We start from the raw sequence: 26,096 nt of genomic DNA, 5'->3' as shown, positions 1-26,096 counted from the left end.
CATAGATCTGCCACTATAAAAGTCAGTCTCTGGGTAAACTGATTTTGCAACAAATATTCGGGAATGAGTGAATTCTTTCACTCCTAGAACCTGTGGCTGATTTAAAGGGGATTCTTAATAGCTCTCTTATAACCACTAACCTTTAGACCACCAGGAATCTAGACCATTCAAACAGCATCAGCTTCGATCACTTAATAGCTGTGGGACCCTAAGCAAGTCATTTAACCCTGTTTCCCTCAGTCTCCTTCTCTGTAAGGAAGAAGGAAAGGACAAACCCCTACAGTATCTCTGCCAAGGAAACCCCAAGTGGGGTCACAAAGAGTTAGACATTACTGAACAACAATATTATCAGGAGGGAAGCCAGTGAGATGGGCAAGAAAAGATAAAGAGAAGGCTGAGATGCAGGGAAGGCCTTCAATTTAAATTCTATTGCTACTAAAATATTCCTAGCCTGGGAACCTAGACACTTGGACAAATCATCTCTCTATGTGCATTTTTCTCCTCTGTCAAGTGATGTTTGATTATTTAGTGATGATAGCACATATTTCTATAGCACTTTGAAGTTTCCAGGTTTTTCTTATCTGTGAAATAATACAAGTATTATTGTCCCATTTTACAGATAAAGATGTCAAAACTCATAGACTAAAATGATTTGTTCAAGATCATGTAGGTAGTAAGTAGATTCATGTGTATAATGAGTAAATAGTACTAACCCCTACCCAGCTGGCAAAATCATGAGAATGATTCAAAGAAAGGATATAAAAACTCTATAAATACAAGAGGTTGTTATTTCTGCTATTGGTTTGGAACTTTAGGTCTGATCTAGGATATCAGAAGTAATACTAGAGTATTGAGCTTACAGTTAGAAAAACCTCAGTTCAAATCTTACCTCAGATACTTATTATCTGTGTGACCTTGGGCAAAACACTTAATCTCTGTGACTTCAATTTTCTTATCTGTGAAATGAAGATAATATCACTTCCCTCCCAGAGTTGTTGTGAAGGTCAAACAAGATAATATATGTAAAGTGTTTTGCAAAACTTAAAGCACTTTAGGCAACTTAAAGCAATTAAAAGTTGTCCATTTATATCATTCTCATTCTCATTACTATTTCATCAATGTAGAGAATCCCCAGTGAGGAGCTGAGGTCTTTGTCACCTATTCTGCAACTTGTAGCCTTGGAGAGTATTGTGGAGGCCCTAAAGGTTGAGTGATTCAGAGCCAGTCTATAAAAGAAACAATGCTTGAATTTAGATCTTCCCACTTCCCAGGTTTTCCTTCTGTCAGGAGCCAAGGAAGATCCTTGAGAATGAGGGTAGAAGGACTTGGTCCTTAGAGCCAGCAAGAGCCTGTCAATGTGTAACTGGCTGAGGATCTCCTGGTTGCTTCCTGGCCTCCTCAGGGTGTTCCCTCCTAGGTCAGATCACATGGATCTGAGGAGCCAGAAGAGTCCAAAGTCTGGGAAGACTCACAGAAGCAGAAAACAGCCTCAGGTCCCTGGGATTGTATGTAATGGAAGGCTGGCATCTTCCCATTGTTCTGCTCTGTCTCCTGTTCTGCGGTAGGTTTGTTGGGCTGGGAATCAGAAAACATGAGATTAGGAGCCAGGAGACTGGGTCTGGGCAGAATTTCCTAAATACAGAAGATGGGGGGCTGGGAGGACTGGGTGGGGTTATGGAGACAGGAGTCGGACAGCTGCAAATAATTTGGATGTGCTGTGTGAAAGAAAGCTATAGACCACCCAGTCCAGACTTATACTAATGTTTTGAATAAGGCTAAGGATTGCTCTTATTCCTGTAGCATTTTAAAGTATATAAAATCTTTTTCTCTTGAGCCCTATGATGTAATGTCAAAATCTCCAGACTTAGAATCAAGAAACCTGGGTTCAAATCCTGGATTTGTAATTGTATGACCTTGGGCTTGTCCCTTCCTCTCTCTGAGATTCACTTTCATAATCTGTAAAATAGAGGAAAGAAGAAAGAAGGGAGAAAAGATTTGGACTATTCAATTCAATACACATTTGTCCTCCTTATTCTCCAGGAGCAAGGGAGACATAAGATAAAAACAGATAAGCAAACATAAAGTACATGCAAAGTAATTTCAAAAGAGAGAGAGAGAGAGAGAAAATAGGTCTAGACCAACACTGCATGCCATCTATCAAGAGAGGCAACATGATTTAGACATAAAGGATGACACCATAAATTAATTAGAAGAGCAAGGAAAACAATACCTGTTAGACTAATAATAAAGAGCATTAATGACTGAATAAGAGGGATCACAGAAGAGAAAATGGACCAGTGAGGTCACATAAAATAAGAAGTTTTTGCACAAACAAAGCAACGCAGCTAACATTAGAAGAGAAGCAAGTAAATGGGGAAAACAAATCTATACAGTAGAGAAGTGATATTAGAGTATTGAGCTTACAGTTAGAAAAACCTCAGTTCAAAGCTTACCTCAGATACTTATTATCTACTAACATCTCACTTCTATGACTTATACAAGAAACTTGCAAAAAATTTGTAAGAATAAAAGCCATTCTTTATTGGATTATTATCCAAGACTATGAATGGCAGTTTTCAGAGAAAGAAACCCAAACTATCAATAGCCATATAAGAATAGTCTAAATCACTAAAAATTAGAGAAATGACAAAATAACAACAAATAAAAAACTTAAAACATAATGAAACATGTTACCTAGCTCTTGAAAGAAAGGTGATGGATTCATTGAGACATTTTTGGGGGCTTTGGTCAGTGCAGGAATTTGTTATTAGGGGTTTATAACAGAGGGGTTATTTTTCTTTCTTAATAGAAGGGAAGGGAAGAGGTGAAAGGGAGAGAAGGTGAATTTTCACTAATTTTAAAAAGTCCATTTTTAAAAAGAAAAAGTCAGTTTGGGAAGGATAAAAGAATTGTCAAGTAGCAGCAAAAATTCAGTTGAGGTTAAGTAACATAATTTTATAATAAAATCCAGTTGCATAACTTTTCCCTAGACCATTAAGTTGCCCACGAATAAAAACCTAGAAAGCAAATGATGAGGGTAATACCAGGTTGGAGTTTGCCAAGAGTGGGGATAGAAAGATTAGGCTAGGGGAGGAATTCAAGGAGAGTTTATAGTTTACAGTTGAACTAGTCAAACAAAGGGGGTGGGGCGAGAATGTGATGAGAAAGAAGTGAGATTAGAACAAAGGTGATGGACTGGAAATGCAGGGCAGGACAGAGGAACTGGGGGATCGTAGTGAGGATAAGGAATAGGTTCAGGCAGAGTTAGACAGAGGGAGAGATTTAAAGATAGAAAATTTGGTCAGAGGGGAAATTGGGAGTACTGGTCTATGGGAGATAGAACAATTTATAGGTTCTCTATTTGTACTATGTATTGAGGTAGGGGACATAGAATTTTAGGAAGCTGATGAATTGAAAATCCAAGATATTCAAGGAGATATGAATTTGTATATTGAAGTGCCCAATTATGAAGATAGGGGTCAAGATAATAGGTAATGAACTCCTTGAGAAAGAAAGGAGAATGAAATGGAGGTCAGTAGATGACTGGAACAAGAAATTAGACTAGGTGACAAATGTGGATTGAGTGAAATTCAAATTAATGAATGAATGTAAAAGTATATAAAACACCTTTATGCCGGGTGTTATACTAAGTTCTGGAGATGCAAATACAAAAATGAAATATAGTCCTTTCCCTCAGGATCTTATTTAATGGGGGAAGAAAACACACAAAAAAAGGAGGGTTGCCCAGAGGAAGGGGGGAACATAAATTGGAGTCATAAGGGAATTGATTGACACTTCCTTTCTAGAAATGGCTGCTAATGTGATTACTATTCTGAGGTAGAGTTGGAAAGAGAAGGAGGAAGGGAGAGGGATGAATACCAACAGCTTGGCATGAAGATAATGTGATAGGTCTGGGAACTATTCAAGAGCCTAGAGTCCCAGGAAATAGAGCTTTGAGCTCTTCAAAAGAAGAGAAATTGCCAAATAACAATAGCATAAGAACAGTTTGGAAATAGGACTGGGGAACAAGGAATATATCTAATTTTCTTTCCCAATATAGTACTTTGGGGGGCATCTAAGAAGGAGCACCTAGTATTGGAGATGATTTTCTGAGGTGGAATGTCTTATGGGGAGAACCAAGCTTTCTTTAGTGCAAAGAGATAGACCATGTGAAGTGAAGAGACTGAAAGGTAAACATTAACAAGAGGGCAAAGGGAAATATGAACTATGGAAGATGAGGACTGTTGGAGGTGGGGGAGAATACATATAGAAATAGGAGGAAGAGAGGATTTTCACCTAAGTCAGTGTTGATTCTGAATCACAGGAGAGGAAGCAGAGGCAGGAGCTGGGACTAATTACACCATCACATGGGGGAATGACCAGGTATCTATGATATCTGAGTATCAAATCTCAGAGGTCCAGGTTTTGAGATCCCAAGAACAGAGGAAGACAAAAGTGAAAGGCAAGACAAATCTAGGAGTAGATTGAAATCCCATTCCAGGAGATTCTTTTTTTTTTTTTTAAATTTTATAATTATAAAATTTTTTGACAGTATATATGTATGAGTAATTTTTTTATAACATTATCCCTTGTATTCATTTTTCCAAATTTTCCCCTCCCTCCCCTAGATGACAGGCAATCCCATACATTTTACATGTGTTACAATATAACCTAGATACAATATATGTGTGTAAATACAATTTTCTTGTTGCACGTTAAGTATTAGATTCCGAAGGTATAAGTAACCTGGGTAGATAGACAGTAGTGCTAACAATTTACATTCATTTCCCAGTGTTCCTTCTCTGGGTGTAGTTGTTTCTGTCCATCATTGATCAACTGGAAGTGGCTTGGATCTTCTTTATGTTGAAGATATCCACTTCCATCAGAATACATCTTCATACAGCATTGTTGTTGAAGTGTACAGCGATCTTCTGGTTCTGTTCATTTCACTCAGCATCAGTTCATATAAGTCTCCCAGGAGATTCATTTGTTGCAAGCACTCAGGTTGCAATATCTGAGTTCCTTGGTACCTCACCCCTCTCTCCACCTGAAGCCCCTCAGATTCAGATCTGTGATGGCTTAAATAGATGGATGAAGTAAAAACATTATTAGAAGAAAGGATGCTATGCAAAGGTATACCTTTAATGAGGATTTTTTAATGTCCAAGGGACCCTAAGGCTGAGGTGTGAAATGGCTTAAAGTCCCTTCACAAATGGTCTTCTTGGCCTCTTCTCCATATTTTCAGTTATGTTTTCTACAACAAGTGGCTAGACAGCCTCTGTTTCATGATTTCAATTTTGAAAAATTTACTACATTGACAAGACAGCTCATTATGCTTTTGGGCACTCTTATGGTTAAAGAAAAAAATTTTAAGGTAACTTGTTGCATATAAATATTGCAGTGGATAGAATATTGAGTTCAAATCCAATCTCAGATACTTCCAGTTGCAGAATCCTGAGAAAGTTGCTTGACTCACCTGTTTCAGTTTCCTCAACTGTAAAATGAGATTGTATTGGTAAGAATCAAATGAGATAATATTTGTAAGGCACTTAGCACATGCCTGACACAAAAAGTGCTTAATAAATGCTTCTTTCCCCTTCCCTTTTTTACCTTCTTCTTGAGACATTCCTACAGAATGAGTACACTTTGAACACCTAAGTCTATCTTGTGGACACTATCTGATTAATACAGGAACTTTAATATTTGATACCTCCCCAGGGATATGATCACTAATTCCATCTTACAAGAATCTAAGTTCACAAGGCTTTAAGAAAAATAAATAGTACTCAGGTCAGAGTCCCTAGAAATACTTGCTTTAATCACTTATATAGAAGTGTCAAAATCACACTCTGCAGCTACATGCTAAGGGTAACTCCCAGGTTACAGACCTAGCCAACCAGATTAAAACATAATTGGAAAATGCTTACCAAAATAATAAAAATACAATGCAACACAGATAATATTAATTTGTGGTTTTCTAAGTCAATATATACAGTCTTCAAGGATGAGGTTTGTATTTGAGTTGGATACATACCAACTCAATACCAACTTTAGGGGATACCTAAAGGTAATTCCTTTTTGTTCCTGCTTCATTCCGTTGCTTCTGTTTCTGCTCCTGTGGCACACAAACCTTCCTTACCATCTTCTTCAGTAACCCTGAGCACATAAATATTACTGATGGCTGGCTCCCTTCATAGACTGCTCTGGAAAGATTTCTCCGCTGTCCTGATTTTCAAGGACTGTGGCTCACATCTCCTGCAATTCTCTTCACCCCCCAGAAGATGGTAGTCATTCCCCTTCCCACGATCCAAAATCCCAGAGTCATTTATTTATATTACAACTCAAAAGCTGTTCCAAGAGTCATTTCTTTTTTGTTTGTTTTGTTTTTATTTTTTATTTTTTCCAATAGTCATTTCTAAAGTTATTCCTCTTCTTACATTTCTTTTTAATTTAATTGATTTTTTTTGTCCTTTATCTCCTTCATTTGTGAATGGATATCTACCCAGTGGATCATTATAACAAAAAATTTAAATAGGCAAGGAGAGAAGAGCAGTTCAACAAAACTAAACAATTTGTCAGTTGAGTCTGAGGATAGACACAATGTTTCAAACCCAAAGTCATTCAACTCTGCAAGGAGAGGGGAGATACATTTTTGTCATTCCAAGCTTGGTTATCAGAATTACAAAGTGTTAGTTAGTTATTCTTCTCATTTACAGTGCTTATTATTGATATTGTTTCTTGGTTCTGCTTCCTTCACTTTGTATCCATTCACATAAATCTTCAGAAAATTTTCTGAATTTCTGAAAGATTTCTTTTCCCACACATCAAAATTAGGCCTCCTGTCCCACTCCACTCTGCAGTTCTAAATTCAAAGTTAATTTTTGGAGTCTGGTATCCACTTAAATGGTTCATATCCCAACTCTACCAATACCTTCTGTGGGTCTCAAAGCACAGAAAAACATTCCCATCTTTCTCCCCCATTGCTTCTCAGATTATTGCAATTCCCTTTGGGGTGTGGGATCAAGGCAGAGCAGAGAGAAGGCTACTCAGATGACCTGAGGTTACTTCCTCAAACAGCCTGGAGGAAGAGAGTCATGGGCCCTTGGGGGAGGCAGAGAGTAAGTTTCCAAATTACATCAGTTGAGACACCAAGTCAGACATGAACAAATCTGTATGCTATGTTTGAATTATGTGAGTGCCTTTGACAAGAGTTACATTCTTTAAAATTATTAAGAACCTCTCAAAAATCTTTAGGAAGTTGTGAAATGGGTGGAGGGGAATGAGAGAATTGGGGTAGAACTTAGACCCAGCTTGGAGTCTTAATTTTTACTCACTCTCTCTCTGGTCTTAATTTTGCAATTTGACTGTGGACAAGTTGCAAAATCTCTCCATAAAATGAATATAAAATGAGTATATAATTCTCTGACCTTATTATATATATATTTTTAACTGAGGCAATTGAGGTTAAGTGACTTGTCCAGGGTCACACAGTTAGAAAGTTTTAATTGGCTGAGGTCACATTTGAACTCAGATCCTGTGCACTACCCATTGTGCCATCTAGCTGCCCCTAGGCTTATTACTTTTGAAGATTGCTTCAAGAATAAAATGAACAAAGTAAATGGAACTCACTCTGTGAGCTGTGTATTGTCTCCTAGCTGGTCTCCCTACCTATGTTCTCTCTCCTCTTGAACAAATCCTCTGCACAATTGTCAAAACAATATTTCCTAAAGCATAGGTCTAACCATGTCACTCACCTGCTCAATAAACTCCAGTGGTTCACCACTGCCTGTAGAGTCAAGTACCAACCCCTGTATTAGGTACTTAAAACTCTTTCCCACTTTTATCACACATTTATACTGTTCATTTAATTTTTGGTCCTGTTAAACTGTCCTTCTTGTTTACACATAACATTCAATATCTGGTCTCTGGGCTTGTGATCATACTATCCCTTCATGTCTGATATACTCCTACCTCAACTTCTCCTCTTGGAATCCCTGGTTCCTTCAAAACTCAGTTCCAGTGTCAAGTCTTTCCGGCTTCCTCCCTCATCCCATTCAAATTTTTGTTGTTATGTCCAATTCTTCAAGATTCTTTTTTTTGGGGGGGTTTCTTGGCAAAGATACTGGAGTAGTTTCCTTCTTCAGCTCATTTTACAGCTGAGGAAATTGAGGCAAATAGGGTGAAGTGTCTTGCCCAAGGTCACACATTAAGTGTCTGAGGCCACATTTGAACTCAGGTCTAGGCCCAGAGTTCTATCCACTAAGCTGCCTAACTGCCCTAGTCCTTATTTTGCATTTATCTTGTATATACTTTTAGCCATACTTGTTGGCTCCCCTGTTAGGGCAGGGATTGATTCATTTTGTCCTTTTATCCCTGATGACTAATATAGTAACTGACACAAAATAGATACTTAATAACTGTTTGTGATTGATTGACTGACCTATCCTATCTGTAAAATGAAAGGTTTAGGCAAGAATATTTAACACCTTTTAGTTATGCTGTTCTATGTTCTTTGATTTTAAGGCCTTTTAAAGCAATGTTTTCAGCTTTCATCTCCCCAGATTTCACCGCAGACAGCCTTCCCTCTACAAGTCTCATTCAGAATTCACTAAATTGTTTCTCAGCTGTTCAGATGAGGGAGGAGGAAATGGGAAGAGAAGAACAGCTATATGCTGGGAAAGCACGTGAAGTTTAGGGTCAGAAAAATCTGGGGTTATTTTGAATCCTATCTCGGCCAGTAACCAGCCAGGTGACTAGCCAGGTGACTGTGGATCTTAGATTCTGGATCTCTAAGGTCCTTGCAATAAAACTACAACTTCATAGACTTAAGGTTCCTTCCAACTCTGACATTTGGTGACTAGCATTCGCCACTGCTGGAGTCCCTTTCCAAGAGCATGAGGTGGGACAGGATGGAAGATGCCAATTGGGCAAAAGGTTGGAGAGCAAAAAATGTGAATGTCTTTGCAGAAATGGAGTGGAGACAATCTCTACAGCTACAGCTCTTCCATACCTCCACTTTTGCATTTAGCTGTTTATTGAAGCAGGAAATGCTTCCTGAAGTTGGGCTCTAGCTTCTTGTTACATAGACATGTGTGAAGTTGGAATGAGCATCATCTTTTCGATAAGAGTTGGTGGGGGAGGACAGACTGGCTTCCTGATGAATGACTGAGGAGTGAGGTAGAGGGGATAAAGAAGAAACAGGAAAAGAAAAAAAGAAAAGGGAGGGAAAGAGGAAGGGAGGGGCAGGCAGCAGGCCAGACCCTCTGCTGGAATTCATATCCTTTAGGATCCTGGAAAGTCTGTTCCTATCTCTCCCTTTTTGGAATTCTTCCCTCCCCTGTCTCCCTTCTTCCCTCACCGGATGGTGAAGTTGGGTCAGGAACTATTCCAAAACAGCAGGGGTGGGTGAATGGAATTTGAGCTTGTGTCCCACTGAGAACTTTTCTATTTATGTCAAGGATTTACAGTTTTGGCAACTATATCAGTTGAGTGGGGGAATGGAGAAGATAATACTACAAATAACAATAATAATAACTGGTATTTATATGGCACTTTAAAGTTCACAAAGTGCCTGACAAATATTTTATTAAATTAAAAATAAAATTATTAATCATTTTATCCTCCCAACAATCCTGGAAGGTAGGTTCTATTATTAAGCCCCCTTTTACAGCTGGGGAAACTGAGGCAGACAGCTGTTGCCCAGAGTCACATAATAATTTTCTGTCTGAATTATAAACCTAGAGCTGGAAGAGAACAGCAATATATCTAATCCAATCTCTTCATTTTACTTGGAAGCCTAAGGAACTTCCAGTACTTTGTACAAACTTGTACAAAGTCTCAGATTTACACAGATTCTAGAGGCAAGGCTTTTCCTCTTGTTATCACTCCAACTTAGCCTCTAGAGACTTGGATTCAAATTCTGACTCTAAAACTTCTTAGCTATGTAACCATGGGCAGGATACTTCATACCTCTGAGCCTCAGGTTTCTTATCTATGAAATGGGATTAATAAAACTGACTCATTTGCTGAATCACATTAAGGAAAACCTTAAAGAACAATAAAAATAAGAGCTATGATTTTCATTATTCATTAGTCACTGGAACTAATAATTTCTAGGTTTGGAAGCCAAGAAAAAGGGGGGAAAAAAACAATATTTTACTCAACTGCTATTTTGCCCATCCCACTCATCTCCTGGAATGTGTAGCTCATTTACCACAGGGGAAAAAAAAATTCGGCACTGCTTTCAGTGGGACTCCTGGATCCTCCTTTCTGGTCAATAACAAGAGTGTCTAACTAAGATTTAAGACAGGTTGGTTCCAGTCCCAACTCTCTGATTAACTCACTCTTTCAGCAAGCCTTTCTCTTCTGAGCTTTAGTCCACTCCTTTATAAAATGAGGGGGTTGTTGTAATGGAAAGAAGACTAAATTAAGAGTTAAAACACTTTGCTTCTGATTCTGGCTGTTACTACCTGTGTGACTTTGGGAAAGCAACCCACTTTGACCCTCAGTTTTCTTATGTGGAAAATGGGAGGATTGGAGTAGATCACTGGTGTCAAACTCAAATAGGAATTAGATCATTAATGTTTATGTATGGATCCCTATGGATTACATATTGACTTGGTTTTTAAAATATAATATATATGGTAAATATATCATGTATACTCATGTATGCTAATATATAATATATACTAAATATACTATACAATGTATACAATATAATACATAAGTATGTCTATAATAATATATGTGCTACATATATTTATGTAATGTATAATAAATATACTATATAATGTATACAATATAATATATAAGCATAATGTCTATAATGTATAATATATATATATATATATATATATAAATATATATAACTTATTATATTTTTGGTTAAATATTGCATTTTGCATGAGAGGACAGTGTATTTGACACTCCTAAACTAGATGACCTTTGAGATCCTTTCCAGCACTAAATTCTAAAATTCCGTGGTTTCTAAGGTTTCATCCAATTCTGACATTCTTTGTTTTTTCATTTCTTCCTTTGGGCCATATATTTGCTCACTATCAAGAAATGAGGATTAAGAGTATTGGGTTGGGGGAGCTGTGTAAGAAGCCAGCACAGGAAGGTTGGAGGCAGAGAGTATAGAAATATTTGCTAGAATGAAGTTCGTGGATTCTTGGTATATCTTACCTATCCCAACACTGAAAATAGCTATAATTGTGTGTGTGTGTGTGTGTGTGTGTGTGTGTGTGTGTGTGTGTGTGTGTGTGTGTGTGTTTATATCATACCCTTGGGTGTGACATGTCCTTAGATAACCAATCCCTCTCCCCCCCCTCCTCTCTCTCTCTCTCTCTCTCTCTCTCTCTCTCTCTCTCTCTCTCTCTCTCTCTCTCTCTCTCTCTCTCTCTCTCTGTCTTTCTCTTTTCTCAACCTGTCCTCATGCTGACATATATAGATTTGTTTTGTTTTATTTTGATCAGTTTTGTTGAGGGTGCGAGGCAGCTGTGGCCATTGCCATATTGTGGTTATTCAAGTCTCTCAAGATGGTAGTGGTCAACCCAGATAGGGAGGTGATGCAGTCCTCCTATTCACACTGTAGCTCTCCACTAACGTGCTTCCCATTTACACAAAATCAGTCACAATAACACCATTCATTCTTTTATTTTTAAAAATAAGTTGATGTCTTCTCTTTCTTTCCCTTCACCTCCCAGAAAATAAATAGTATTGCAATGAATACCAACTGCATAACAAATTGGAACCAAGCCTGTTAGCTGGTGTTAGATCCCAAATACCAGGGAAGACAGATTTTTATGCATTACAAGAAAAAAATAACAGGATATAAACCAAGATCCAAGATTACATGATCTGATTTCTAAGTGGAGGAAAGATTAAGGACTTTTTGAGTTGGGAGGGAGATGACATGAAATTCTACCAGCAGATAGAATTTATCAGAGAATAAAACTTAAATCTTAAAATGAGGTCAGTATAAATAGTATTTTTAAAGAGAAAAATAATCAGTACAGCTGATTGATATATTGAAAAAGTCCTAATATGTGTGAAATGTAAAATACCTGTTGACCTCTCACCTGCACAAAGGAATGTGGTGGAGTCTCTTTTCATATCTCTTCATTCATAGCTTCATTAACTCTTAAAGATAAACACTTAAAAATGAGAATGTGAATGCAAAAAGAATCATAAAATTTAAGAGAAGGTAATATTAGAAATAATCATATTTACTTGAAAGAAGGCAAAATCATGAATAAAAATATAACAATTCACCTATAAGCCTGGATTACACTTTTCTAAGAATGAATGCAGTGTCTAAGCAGGAGACTTGGATGGAACACCCCTAAAAATTCTAGAAGGGAGGCATATGCATAGGAATGGGACATTCTGATTCCTGGAACAATCCAGGATTTGAGACAGCAGGGCTTGAAATCTTTGATCTCTTTAGAAAACAATCAAACATGTCACCTGCTGGGCAAAAATGCTTCTCTGCTATCTACTCCTCTTCTGGACTTCACAGCTCTCCTGCTGGATGTCATTATTCTGCTACTCTCATGCCACTGAATAGGGTCAAACTCTTAGCATAGACCAACCCTCCTGTCAAGATTCTGGGAAAGATTTAGGCTCTTTTGGCAAAATGCATCAGTATAGCTCAAAATAGCTATAAAATCCATCTTTCCGCTTCTTCTTCTCCTCTGTCACTTATAGAGGGTGATAAAGAGAAACAGAGACATCCTTGAGAGCTTTCCCCTTTAGCAGACTTTAGATGGTGCAACAGGGCAAAAAGCCCACATAACGCTTAAAAAGTAAAGAATTCTGTTTTCTTTTGATAAATTCTAGCAGCTGCAATCTATCTGGATAATTCAGTCAGTAGTCTCAAGTGATTCACTCTTTCTCCAGTCAGTCAGCTCTTGGCAAAGCAATGCCTCAATTCTAAATAATACAACACCTAGCAAATTAGCTACAAAGGCTCTCTATAACCTCATCTCCTCACAACGTCTGTAAGTAGCTTCCTCCATTGTGTCTTCTATCCTTTTTTCTTCTGTTTTTAACTTTCGCTCCTGCTTCTTTCTTCACCTATTTGCCATCTGTCATCTTCCTACCAACCTACCACCTTACTATCTCACCTGCCTACCATCTCACCTACTAGTAGCCCGTCTCAGGGCCTGTTTCTCCAAAAAGCTGGGCATGTCCATCAGTAGAGTTATTCCTTTCCCCAGTGCTGGTCACTGCCTTCTATAATTTCTTGATCTTCATTGTGATTCTTACCATATCTTCCCATAAATCCTTCATAAAGGATATGTCCAATATGTGGGAAGCCTTTCTTTGAGGCTTACTAATATTTTGTGGAAACATACAGATGAGAAATTGGAAACAAGATAGGAAACATGTTAACGTGTGATCGTACCTAACAATTTTGGGTTGGAGCTATTATTTCATCAGTACAAGAAAACACCTAGTGAAAAAATTCTTTTCACCAATTCACTGACAACTGTTTCATGTCTTCATTTTATAGAGGTTCCTGGGGCACTAAAACATTGAGTGGTTTGTCCTGGGTTTCCAGCTTGAGTCAGGGAAGAAACATGAGCCCAGGTCTTCCTAATTCTGAGATCAGCTACTCCATTTAGATCAAAGGTTCTTTTTAAAATAGTATTTTATTTTTCCAAATATAAGCAAAAATAGTTTTCAACATTCATCTTTGCAAAACCTTATGTTCCAGATTTTTCTCCCTCTTCCCCCCCAGATAGCAAGCAATACTATATAAGTTAAACATGTGCAATTCTTCTAAACATATTTCCATATCCATCATCCTGCACAAGGAAGTTCAAAAGGGAAAGAAACATGAGAAAGGAAAAACAAAACAAAACAAACAAACAAAAAAGAAACCCAAGCAAACAAATAACAAAAAAGGTGAAAATACTATGCTTTGGTCCATATTCAGTCTCCATAGTTCTCTCTCTAAATGTAGATGGCTCTCTCCATCATAATTCTATTGGAATTGCCTTGACTCACTTTATTGTTGAGAAAAGCCAAGTCCATCCCAGTTGATCATTACATAATTTTGCTACCACTGTGTACAGTGTTTTCTGGTTCTGCTCACTTCACTTAACATCAATTCATTTAAGTCTTTCCAGGCTTTTCCAATATCATCCTGCTGATTGTTTCTTATGGAACAATAATATTCCATAACATTCTCATATCATAACTTAATCAGTCATTCCCTAACTCCAGGGGCATCTGCTCAGTTTCCAATTCCTTGCCACTACGAAAAGGGCTGCTACAAATATATTTGCATTTGTGGGTCCTTTTCTCTTTTTTGTGATCTCTTCGGATTATAGACTTAGTAGAGACACTGCTAGATCAAACTGTATATAGTTTTATATCCCTTTGGACATAGTTCCAAATTACTCTCCAAAACACTTGGATCATTTCACAACTCTACCAATGATGCATGCATTAGTGCCCCAGTTTTCCCCATATTTCATTTTTCTGTCATTTTAGCCAATCTGAGAGGTGTGGTACTCATGGATTGTCTTAATTTGCATTTCTCTAATCAATGGTATAGATCAAAGCTTCTTAAACTATGAGTCATGATTCCATATGGGGCCATATAACTGGATTTGGGAGGTGGTTAATGAAATTAAGATTTATCAATAAATGTTTGATTTGTATACCTATTTTTATATATCTTTATACTTGGGGTCACATAAAAATTTCCTGGGTGAAAAGAGATTCTGATTGGAAAAAACTTAAGGAGCCCTGATTTAGATCAATGGAACAGGCCAAACATAGACTGAAAGCTCTTTGGGAGGGGACTGTTTCATTTTTGTCTTTATATACCTAATACAGTACAAGCACTTAATAAAATCTTATTGATGGGTAATAAAAACACAATTCTAGATCATTTCATTTCAATGTTATTTACTTCTTTACTCATCTTAAGTGTGAGGTAGGCTGGAGGTGTTCCTCTATTTCTTCCATGTGTTCCTGGTGTTCTTCCATGTAATGTTGAGATGAGAAAACCATGGTTCGGATATAGTAATAGAATAATAGTTCTTTAAAATATTTTACTACCTAAGCAAATGTAGAGTGTTCCACCTGATGCAATCTCCTCTCATATATGTATTGTCTCATATGGAGCATGAAGGTCTTTGTGGTCATACAACTAATAAGTATTAGAGCCAGTATTTTGAACCCAGGTCTCCTGACTTCCAATTCTATACCCCTTTCCATTACCGCATGCTTACCTCGTGCTCCTTGTTGTGAGGTATCTTCAGGCCAGATAGCTCTGTGCTAGGGAAAACATTCCTATTTTCATGTACAATCTCTACTAGATATGTCCTTGAGGTTGTTCTTAACCCAAAAGATCCTGTGATTCTACCTGAAAGGTTGTAGGAATTCAGCATCAGGAAAGATCTCTTGTCCATAGTCAGCTGGTCAGGGAGACTCTGCAAGCACCCTCAGTGGCATCCTGAGTGAGAAATGTCCCTTCTCCCAACCCCCACCCCTAAAGGAATTTCTCAAATATCTTGGATATTGAAAAATATCTGTGTTGCTATAGAAGCCCCCATTTCTATCCCAACTAGTCTAGTAACATCCCTATTATGGTGCGAACTCCTTGAGGGGAAGCATGATATCTTATTCAGTTTTCTATTTACTTCAGTGCCCAGGATGAGGCTTTAGACATAGGAAATATTTATCTAAGGAAATTGAGTTTGAATCACAGGTCAAAGAGCCCACAATTTAAAGCTGAAAAAGGCCTTAGAGACCATGTAGTCCAACCTCCTGATTTTGCAAAAGAGAAAACTGAGATCCAGGGAGGGGAAGTAGAATATTTGTTGAATTTAATTTAATTTGTCAAACTTCCTCGTTTCTACTTCTCCCCTCAGGCTTGATGAGCTCAGTTTGTATTCTCCTTGGGGAGCCTCCCCCACAGCCCTGGTTCAAGTTCACTGAACTCAACGGGTTTCTTTCAGATCAACATACACCCCCATCCATCTGCCCACAGCTTCCCAGGCTCCATGAAGCTTCAGATGCTGTTCTTATTTCCAAGAGAGACAGGAGACTAGGAGAAAGAACATGGGCTGCTAGTTGCCTTGCATGAGGAAATCCCAGGGATGAGGTTTTTATGTGGGCACAAATAAAAACAGGATGTGCCTCCTGCAAGCCTCAGAGAACTTCTGATTAACAGGATATTGTTGCCAATAGCAGTAAAGACAGGATTTTCTATAGCATGTGATGATTTAGAAAGTGGACCCTTTGCCTAGTGAGGGAGTAAGTGAAATTACTCATTTCTCTGTTCTTGGAAAAAGTCAAATGAGTGAGAGATAGTAACTTTTAAAACAACATTTTGATAGTATTTTATTTTTTCCAAATACATGCATAGTTTTTTTAAATTTTTCTCCCTCCCTCTCTTACTTCCCTTCTTCCCAGGGCTGCAAGCAATATGATATACATTAAATATGTGCAGTTCTTTTTGTTTCTATATTTGTCATGTTGTACAAGAAAAATCAGATCAAAATAGGAAAAGCCATGAGAAAGAAAAAACAAGAAAACAAAAACCAAAAAAAAGGTAAAAAAAAAAAAAAAAAAGCTTCAATCCATATTCAGCCACCATAGTTCTCTCTCTAGATGGAGATGGCATTTGCCATCAAAAGTTTATTGGAATTGCCTTGAATATGAGAGTAGTAACTTAATTCTGGTCACCTAGCTAGAAAGTGTTAGACTTGGGGACTTGACCTCTTGTCCATGGCTTTTGCTGTTTAATCCAGAGGGTCAGCTTCTCTATGGCCCAGCAGCTGATCTGCAGAGATTGCAGCTTTCTGTTTGTCCACCTGCAGGTTGGGTAGAACTCCCTGGGTCCTTGCTTCCTATCACACTGGCCAGGAGCAGTGACAGAACCTCTATGTTCTGTACAGGTACATTCTGGTATACCTGTATGTCCCCAACATTCCCAATAAGCCCCTGGATAATTTTGGCCCTTGGCTGTTTAAAGAGATGCACTGAAGTGTTTGGAGAAAGAAATAGAATGAATTTATCTAAGCACCTTGAAAAAGATACTAGATATTTTTATATGGTTCTGAAGAAAAGTGAGATGATTTTATTCAGTCATCTTTGACCTTCTTCCCTCTTTATCAATTCATTCCTCTCAGTCATAAATAGGAGAAAACTGGAAACTTGGAGGGGTCATTAAAAGACACTTGGGTTTGTAGGATTTAGAGTTAAAGAGAGATGATCTAATCTAACTCCCTCAGTTATTGAGTTACAAACTTTAGAAAGTTAAAGTCGTTACCTGAAGTCATATGAGCAGGAAGTACAGAGCTAAAGTTTGGCTCTTCTGATTTCAAATACAGTCATATGGGTTCTGGTCCTGGCTACTGTAGACCTTGGGCAAAACTCACTTTCCCCTTCTGGCCTCCAGCTATGGTTCTTAAAGTTCAGCTCTGATACACTATGGTCTGTGATTCTAAAACTTCTCTCAAACTCTGATATTCTCAAATTCTAGAAATGTCCTTGAATTGTTACAGAAGAGATTTATATAAGATACCAGGTTGTACTTCTTTGGTAGTATATGGATGAGTCCTGGAAATTAGATCTAGGAGCATCCACTAAAAAGAGATGGATATGTGGAGACAAAAGCCAATCCTGGATAGCTCTTGAGTTATCTCATTTTTCTCTTCTCTCCTCAACCCCTGGCAGAGGTTTCCGTTGCTGTGTATAAGCAGTGGATTCCAAGCACCAATTTTGAAGATGCTTCCAACTGGGACAAAAACCGAACTCCAAGTGAGACCGACATTGCCATATTTGACAGCAATAAGGTATTCTCCATTTCCTGGAATCTTCTTTGTGATTGCTTAAAGAGAGCAAGAGAGTAGGAGATGGATTTGTCACCTAGATAAATGAAAAGGGTAGGATGATGTATCTCTAAGCACCATGAAAAGGATACTAAATTTTTTTTATAATCCTGAAGAGAAGGGAGGCGACTTTATTATGCCATCCTTGACCCTTGTTCTTCTCCCCTAAATCATTCTTCTCGGTCATAAAGTCAGGAAAAAACTGGAAATGGGGGAGCATTAAAAAAAAAGGTGAGGATATTTAATTTGGAGAAGACTAGAAAAGAGAAAGAGATGATTCCTGTCTTCTAGGGCTATCATGGGGAAGAGGAATTAGACTAGTTTTACTAGAGTTAAAAGGCAAAACTGATTTGATTCAAGAAAGCCCTAAATTTAGAGTCAGAGAACCTGGGTTCAAATTCTTTTCACTTATTATCCCTATGACCTAGGCAAAAATGTTTATTTCTCTAGTCTCCAGATTCCTTATCTATAAATTGAGTGGATTTGATTAGAGGACTTCTAAGATCCCATCTAGTTCTGAGAAACCATGTCTGTTTCCTTACCTCCCTCTCATTTCTCAGTCTGCTTTTGATTTCACTACTTTACTGAGATTACTTTCTCAAAAGTTATCAAAGGTCTTTTAACTGTTAGATGCATGTCTTTTCTAAATTTTCATCCCATTTGACCTCTCTGAAGCTTTTGACATTGCCCACTAATTAAATTGGGTTTAACTGATCAGGCATTTCCTAAGTACCTACTATCTAGAGGCTGTTTAAATATATGATCAAAATCCATGACCCTACAAAATGACAAGGAGATAGACTTTGACTCAATATGAGAAGGGGAGGGGAAGAAAAAAAAAAAAAACTTCTTACAATCAGAGTTGTCCAATAATGGAATTGGCTTCTTGAAGATAAAGTGGGTTTTCCATCACTGGAGATCTTCAAGCAGAGCCCGGATGATCACTTATTGGGAATGTTATAGAGGGGATTCCTGCTTAGGCATAGATTGGATCAGATGACCACCCTAATAACTTCTTTCCAATGATTCTGAAATCTAACTAGTTCTACCTCTCATACTTCCCAAGACTTGCTGTTATTCAGTTGTTCCAATTGTGTCCCACTTTCTGATCCCATTTGGATTTTCTTGGTGAAGATAATAGAGTAGTTTGCCATTTTACAGATGAGGAAACTGAGGCAAACAGGGTTAAGTGACTTGCCCAAGGTCATACTAATGGTAAGTGCCTGAGGCCAGATTTGAATTCAGGAAGATGTATCTTTCTGATTCCAGTTAACACTCTATCCTTTTTACCACCTAACTCCCTATGTCACTAACCGTTTATACTTTTCATTTCTTCCCTCAGATGGTCTCTGTATTTATCCGGAGCCCTCATGTCCTTACAGGCGCAGTAAGTATAGCACTTTTCTAGGGGTGCCCAGCACATCCTCTCTTGGGCTACCATGCTGGTGGAATGGACTGGGGGGAGTTGCTGAGTCAAGACTGAAGTTAGATGTCCCTCAGGACTCAGAGGGAGTTGAAGCTTGGTTTCTGAAATGGATTCTGAACTCTCTCTCCCTCCTCTGAACCCCTATCACACTGAGCATCTGTAATAAGAAGCAATATTATGTAGAAGAAGAAGATTGAATTTAATGCCATAGAGTCATCAATTTAAGACTGAAAAGGCCTTCAAGTTGACTCCCCTCATTTTCAAGAAATTTCAAGAGATTGAGGCTCAGAAAAATTAACTTTTCCCAGGTCATATAGATGGTAAGCAGCAAAGCCAGTTCCTCTAAACACAATACTTTACAACATACTGCGTTGCCCAAGATCATTCTGACATTATCTGTGTGATGTTAGGTAAGCCTCAGTTTCTTCATCTGTGAAACTGGAATAATGATTATACTTGGCTCTTATCTCACAGGGTTGTTATGATGAAAAGGAAAACTTAAAAAGAATTATAGAATAGTGAACCACCAATACTTTATGTTAACTGCTAACACTTTATGAATATTACCTCATTTGATCCTCACAACAACCATGGAAGATAGGTGCTATTAGTAATCCCATTTTTTACAGTTGAGGAAACTGATGCAGACAGAAGCAGCTAGGGCAATGCAGCTAGCTGACTCATGTTCCTGACTCACGCCAGGCCCAGTACTCTTTTCACTGCAGCTAGCTGCTTCATCACTATTTGTTCTCACTAGCACAGTAAATATAACCACCTTGTTAGGGATGGCTAAGGCATCCTCCCCTGAATTGATTCTCTGCAAGGAGACATTGTTCAACTAGGAGTTCAGCTGAAGGAGTTTAATGAAGTAACCTCAAATATCCCTTCCAGTTCTAAACCTATGAACCAGGATTCTTAGCTTCAGGAAACTTGCCGTCTTCCTGACAGGATAAGAAATGGGTGCAGATACTATAGGTCAAATGGGACCATCATAAAGTATATAATTAGCATGAAATGCATTGCAAACAGAGAAGGGAAAGGCCACTGGGTGGGAGAAGTGTCGTGGAAGGCTCCTTGGGGAAAGCAGTATCTGAGTTGGGCCTTGAAGCAAAGAAGGAACTGCAGTAGCAGCTGAGGGATGAGCATTCTAAGGACAGATACACAGAATCTGAGACAGATAAAATGGCCTGAATAATAGCTAAGAGTTGGGTGAGTATAGAAATGTCCAGGGGACAATGAATCATCCTGTTTGACTAGAATTTAGAGTGTGAAGGGAACATTGGAAAATAATTATCTCAACACTTCCATGGTTCTGTGACTTCACAGATGCTGGTGCTTGTATCAAAGTGGAGCTTAAGACTCGTGCACACCTTCTTACCTTAAGCTCTTACCTCTCGGCCTTTCCACAAATCCTTCACAGGGTCCACCCAATCTGCCATTCAATCATTGGCCTCCACTTTTTAGCTTGAGCAAAATATCCTCAATAAATTTTGAATCCTTTTGAGCAAACATCCCCAGTAGTTTTAAAATTTTATTATTAATTAATGTTTGTTCATATTTAATCAGAATTTAATAATTCTATAATATTCAATAATAAATCAACACTTATTATTTTCACATAACACTGATATTTGTACACATTATATTATGTGATACTCATATGTCATATACCAACAAATGTGCAAGACATTTATATTATGCTTATTATGTATTAATATTTCTGTACATTATAAAACGTACATAAAATGGACATTAAAAAAGAATGAGATAATATTAAATGATATTTGTTTGTAGAGTGAATGGGAAGCAACTGGTGCTTATTGAGTAGGAGAGTACTATTTATGGTCAGACCTGCAATTTAGGAAACAAATTTGGCAGCTGTATAGAGGATGGATTGTACAGAGGAAAAGGTTAGAGGCAGAAAGACCAATTAGGAGGCTATTGCAATTGTTCAGGCAAGTGGTGAGGAAGCTTGAAATTGCTATTTTAAGTAATGTGGTAAAGAGTCACTTAGAGAAAAAGAAAGAGATTGGTCTATGGTGGTAAGGGCCAAATTGAAATTAGAAAACAAATGTGTAGTCTGTCACACACCATGGGCAGTATGACTTTCTCCATTTCAAAATAATAGGAGCAAACAAGGTGGATGATGGAAGTGATAGATGCTTTAAACTCAGATTGTCTCACTATGTCTAAACTTCTCACCTTTGGCTGAGAGTCAGGACACTTGCATCCCAGTTTTCTTGTTGCCATTTGTTAATTATATGACTTTGGACAAGGCCTTTCCCTTCTCTGAGGATTAATTTCTTCCTTTGTGCATCTGTCCAAATTCCCCTATAAAATAAAGAGGTTGGATCAGTGTTCTCTAAAGACCCAAATTCCATGTTCTATAATTCTAATCCCTCCCAGCTCTTCCTTTCCCTCCCTTCATTCCTTTCTTCCTTTCTCCCACTCTCCTTCCCTCTCTTCCTCTGTTTCTTTCTCTCTCATTCTCTCCCTTTTTTCTTCTTTCCTTCCTTCTCTCCCTTCTTCCTTCATCTTCTTGCATAAAATGACTAATATAGAAATATTTTATATGATTGCACATGTGTAACATATGTCAGATTGCCTACCATCTCAGGAAGGGGGGAGGATAAAAGAGAGGAATAGAATTTGAAACTCAAAACTTTAAAAAATATTAAAAATTGTTTTTACATGTAATTGAGGAGAAAAAATTATATATGGGCACAAATAAATAAAGACAAGATTATTTGAGAAGGAAAAAAGTATTTGCAATTGTTAACAAAGCAGAGAACTGAATGGATTTGAAGGAAGCTAGGGATTCCATAAGATGGAGATGAGCAGAGAGGGCATTCAAGGCAAGGGAATAACCTGTGTAACAAAGAAATAGAACATTGTGTAGAGGGAAAAGCAAGTAGGCCACTTGACAGAGGATTTGAAGGGGATTAACATACTAGGGGAAAATAGGTTAGAGCCATATTGAGAAAGTTTTTAAGTGACAGAAAAAGGAATTTGCATTGTATCCTTGACATGGGAAATGACATGGTACGACCTGTACTTTAAGAACATCAATTATGCAGCAGAGTGAAGGATGGATTATAATGGAGAGAGTTTAAAGACAAGAAATAGTTGAGGTGAGATTTGGCGAACTGAGCTAGGGTGGTGGTTGTGTGAGAGAAGAAGACCCAGAAATTAGAAGGCAGAATCAAGAGGGCTTGGACACTGATTACAAGTGGGGGGAGAGGACAGGGAAGTCCCAAAAATGACCCAAAGTTGTAAATATTTATAAATAGAAATTAGGAAGGGATATAAAATGGAATGTCTGGAAAGATAGCTATGAGCTAGATTGTTGAGAGTTTTAAATGATATGTTCAAGAGTCTGTATTTTATCCTAGAACAGGATTCTTAAGTGTATATGTGAATATATGTATGTGTTTGTGTATGTATGTGTGTGTAGTATATGTTTATGTAAGCTTGACATGGAACCCCTTTTGCAGTCTGGTGATGTCTATAGACCTCAGAATAATGTTATATAAATATAATATAATATAATTAACAATATAATGTGAAATTTAAATAATGTAAAATAAAACACTTAGATTTCCAAAGGAACCAATTATTATAAAATAGCTAAATTAAAAAAAAAGTTCATGAATTTCTGGTTAAGAATACCTATTCTAAAAGTAATAATAAGTTGCTAAGTATTTTTAAGAAGAGAATTGACATACAGGATCAGCCTGTACCTTAAGAAGATAATTTGTGGAGAATGGAATGGAGTTTAGAAGGAAAGAGGCCATCTAGGAAGATACTGCAGGAGTTGAGAGTTTAACTCAAAGTAGTGACCACTACTTTAGGGGAAGAAGAGGACGGAGGTGGATGATGTTGTGGAGATGGAATCAAGATGATCTAGAAATTGATTGGATTTAGAAAGTAAGGAGGAAGAGAAAAAAAATCCAAGAATGATTAAAGTTAGGAATTTATGATAGAAATAAGGAAGTTTGGAGAAAGAGTATTCTTGGGAGGGGAACATAATGAGTTTTGTTTAGATTTTCTAGGATGAAAATCCTGAAGGGACTTGGAATTCTGCTGTAAATGTGTGTTGCAGACAATTGGAGATAGTGATTAAGTTTAGGAGAGATTAGGGATAGATACTTATGTTGGGTGCAGATTAGGGCTGGATACAGATTTTTGTTTAGACGTGATCACTGAGAAAATATGTGGGAAGATAAGAAAAGGGGACCTGGACTTGGGCCTTGAAGAGCTCCAATTATCTTCGGCTTCCCCTTTTTCCTTCTGGCTCTGCCAAGAGGGAATACTTCCAGCTCTGGACACATCTTCCAATCCAGGGCAGGGACTGGAATTTTCAAAAGGAACATTTCCTTCCACTTTGTAAGTGGTGACTTGTTCCTGCTCTCTTTGCTGCCAGGATGACTTTGGGGTCCCATTCCAGGCTTCAGTTACTACGGTGGTATCTTTGAGTAGGGCTGGAAAAATGAATCATTAGTGAGTTAATTCAGGGAAGGCATGAGTCTGAGTGCCGGTAAGAGCAGTTGTACTTCCTGAATCACCCAATTCCTAAGTCATATTGACCATTCCACACCACCCAACCTGAGGGGACCTCCCTGCTTGCCTATAATTTCAGTTCAGTTGTTTCCAGACACACCCATTCTCTTTAGTTTAAAGTTCATTCTTCAGCTGTGACAACTCACTTAGGACTGCTCCTCCTACTGAAGGGCATCCCCCTCCCTCTCCCCTGGATGACATGCTTCTCTGAGCCCCTACAGTGGGTTAGGATCTCTGCCTATTTGATTGTGTCTGGCCCCTGAGCATGACCAAAAGAGATCCCCTTCACCATACTCTGGATGGCTCGTGACAGAGGCAGGGCCCTTCTGTTGGACTCCCAGGAACATTGAGTGGAATAGACAGTGCAAAGAAGCAGGTGCGATGTGGCAGGAATGCAGCTGCAGGCAGCTGTTGATTGAGTACCCCAAAGATTCCTGAGCTGAGTTAAAAGCATTCAGGTAAACCTTGAGACTAGTGATCCTTGAGTGTGGTTCAGCTTGGCACTGAGAATGGCCACCTGGTATGTTTTTGGTGCAAGATAAGAGCAATTGTTGGATGACTGAAGCAGAAGAAAGGTGTATTTGTTAAAGAAAGTCTGTGTATAAGAGAGACAAACAGAGAAACACACAAAAGAGACAGAGATACAGACAGACAGGGGAGAAAAAGAGGGAGAGAGAGAGAGACGGGAGAGTGTAGACAGAGAGAAGAAGAGGAACAAGGGAGGATGGGAAAGATGGATTAGTTAATGATTCAGCTATGAGAAATATGACTGGAGCTGAGTCAGTGTGCTCACGAGAGGAAGAGTGTAACTAACTGGAGGCAAGAGGGATGTGGGTGGCTGGGGAACCTGCTGAAAGCCCCAGAGTAGGCAGGTACCCTGTGCCCGAAACTGTGGAAACTGGGGGAGATTAGTCTTAAGGTCTGGATCTAAATCAGATGTCTCTAGTGAGTCTGAAAGATGCGGGAGGGGTGGGAAGGAAGGGGGAAGGGGGAAAGAAGCCCTGGATCCTAGTGCCCCTCCAGGAAGTACTTTCATTTGGGACCAGGGGATAAGCAGCAAGAATTACAAAAGCATTTAACTTGAAGTCTATGATATAAGGGGACTGTGGGTGTATTTAAGAAGGCCTATAAACTTGGATGGGAAAAATAACATCTTGATTTCAATATAATTGGTTACCTTAATGACCTTTCAAGGGTCCATGGGAGTCAAGACTAGTAAAGGGATTCATCACACACACACACACAGAACCCCTGATCTGGGCTTGTTTCATCCCCCTAAATGAGTATTTTCTTACATTCCTGCACTTAGAACAGGGAAAAGAAAACAGGGAGTAGTGGATGGGTGGAGTTTCAGCAGACCTAGAATTTGGGGTTTGAAATGAAGAACTGTAAGGGTGTGAGTGGGTTCATAACATCTTCCCTTAGGCTGGTCACAGCCTGCCCTCCCCTACTAGGTGACTGCAGCCCCGCCCCCCACACACACACAGGTGGGCCCAATATGTCCACATTACAAAAGCCTCATTCTCAACGTAGTTTGTTTGTCCACATTTAGGACTCATCTGCCTACCTAAAGTCTTCTTTCTAGATTCCTGATGATAGCCTGGCCCTTCCAGGCTAACTGATCAAGGACATGCATCAATCAATCAACAAGTATTTATTAGATACTTACTATGTCAAGCACTGTGTTAAGATCTGGGGAATTTAAAGAAACTCCCCCAAATAGCCGCCGTCCTCAAAAAAGCTTATTTTCTCATGGAATCAGCAAATAGACATCTACAAGATACATATCAAGTATATGGAAGGGAACCTCAGAATAGAAATTTTCTAGTATATGGGGAAGTGGAAGGAAAAGCCTGCTGAAAAAGGTAGAATTTGTGAGTTTTGATGGAAGCCTGGGAATTCTAAAAGATAAAAAAATTCAAATAAAGATAAAGAGGGAATTCTAAACAGGGGAGATACTGAGTAAGCAAGCACTTATTCAGTTCTTATTATATGACATTTACTGTGCTGAGGGCTGGGAGATACAAAGAAAGGCAAAAAAAAATTATCCCCACCTTCAAAGAGCATACATTCTAATGGAGGAGAAATTATGTAAACTTATAAAAATTCACAAAGTATATAAATGTATATGTATATGTATATGTATGTATGTATGTATGTATGTATGTATGCAAGATACAGAGAGAGTAGATGGGAGATAATCTCAGAGAGGAAGTCACCAGCAACTGTGGGGTGGGACAGGCTGGGAAAGGGCT

The 26,096-nt window shown here is 38.4% G+C and overlaps 1 protein-coding gene across 1 annotated transcript in view; it reads left to right on the top strand.

Annotated features, from left to right (window-relative positions):
• Positions 1-1,411: 1,411 nt before the first annotated feature.
• The window catches only part of AMN (amnion associated transmembrane protein), a 76,763-nt gene continuing 52,078 nt past the window's right edge, over positions 1,412-26,096 (top strand). Inside the window, exons 1-3 of the mRNA XM_074291201.1 lie at positions 1,412-1,561; positions 17,701-17,819; positions 19,198-19,242. Coding sequence (XP_074147302.1) covers positions 1,513-1,561; positions 17,701-17,819; positions 19,198-19,242 — 213 coding nt within the window. The 5' untranslated portion in view covers positions 1,412-1,512. The remainder of the gene's footprint in view (positions 1,562-17,700; positions 17,820-19,197; positions 19,243-26,096) is intronic.

Source organism: Sminthopsis crassicaudata, chromosome 2 (genome assembly GCF_048593235.1).
Source record: "Sminthopsis crassicaudata isolate SCR6 chromosome 2, ASM4859323v1, whole genome shotgun sequence".
Taxonomy (NCBI): domain Eukaryota; kingdom Metazoa; phylum Chordata; class Mammalia; order Dasyuromorphia; family Dasyuridae; genus Sminthopsis; species Sminthopsis crassicaudata.
Note: the sequence above shows the minus strand (reverse complement) of the source record. Positions and strands in the feature narration are given on the sequence as shown.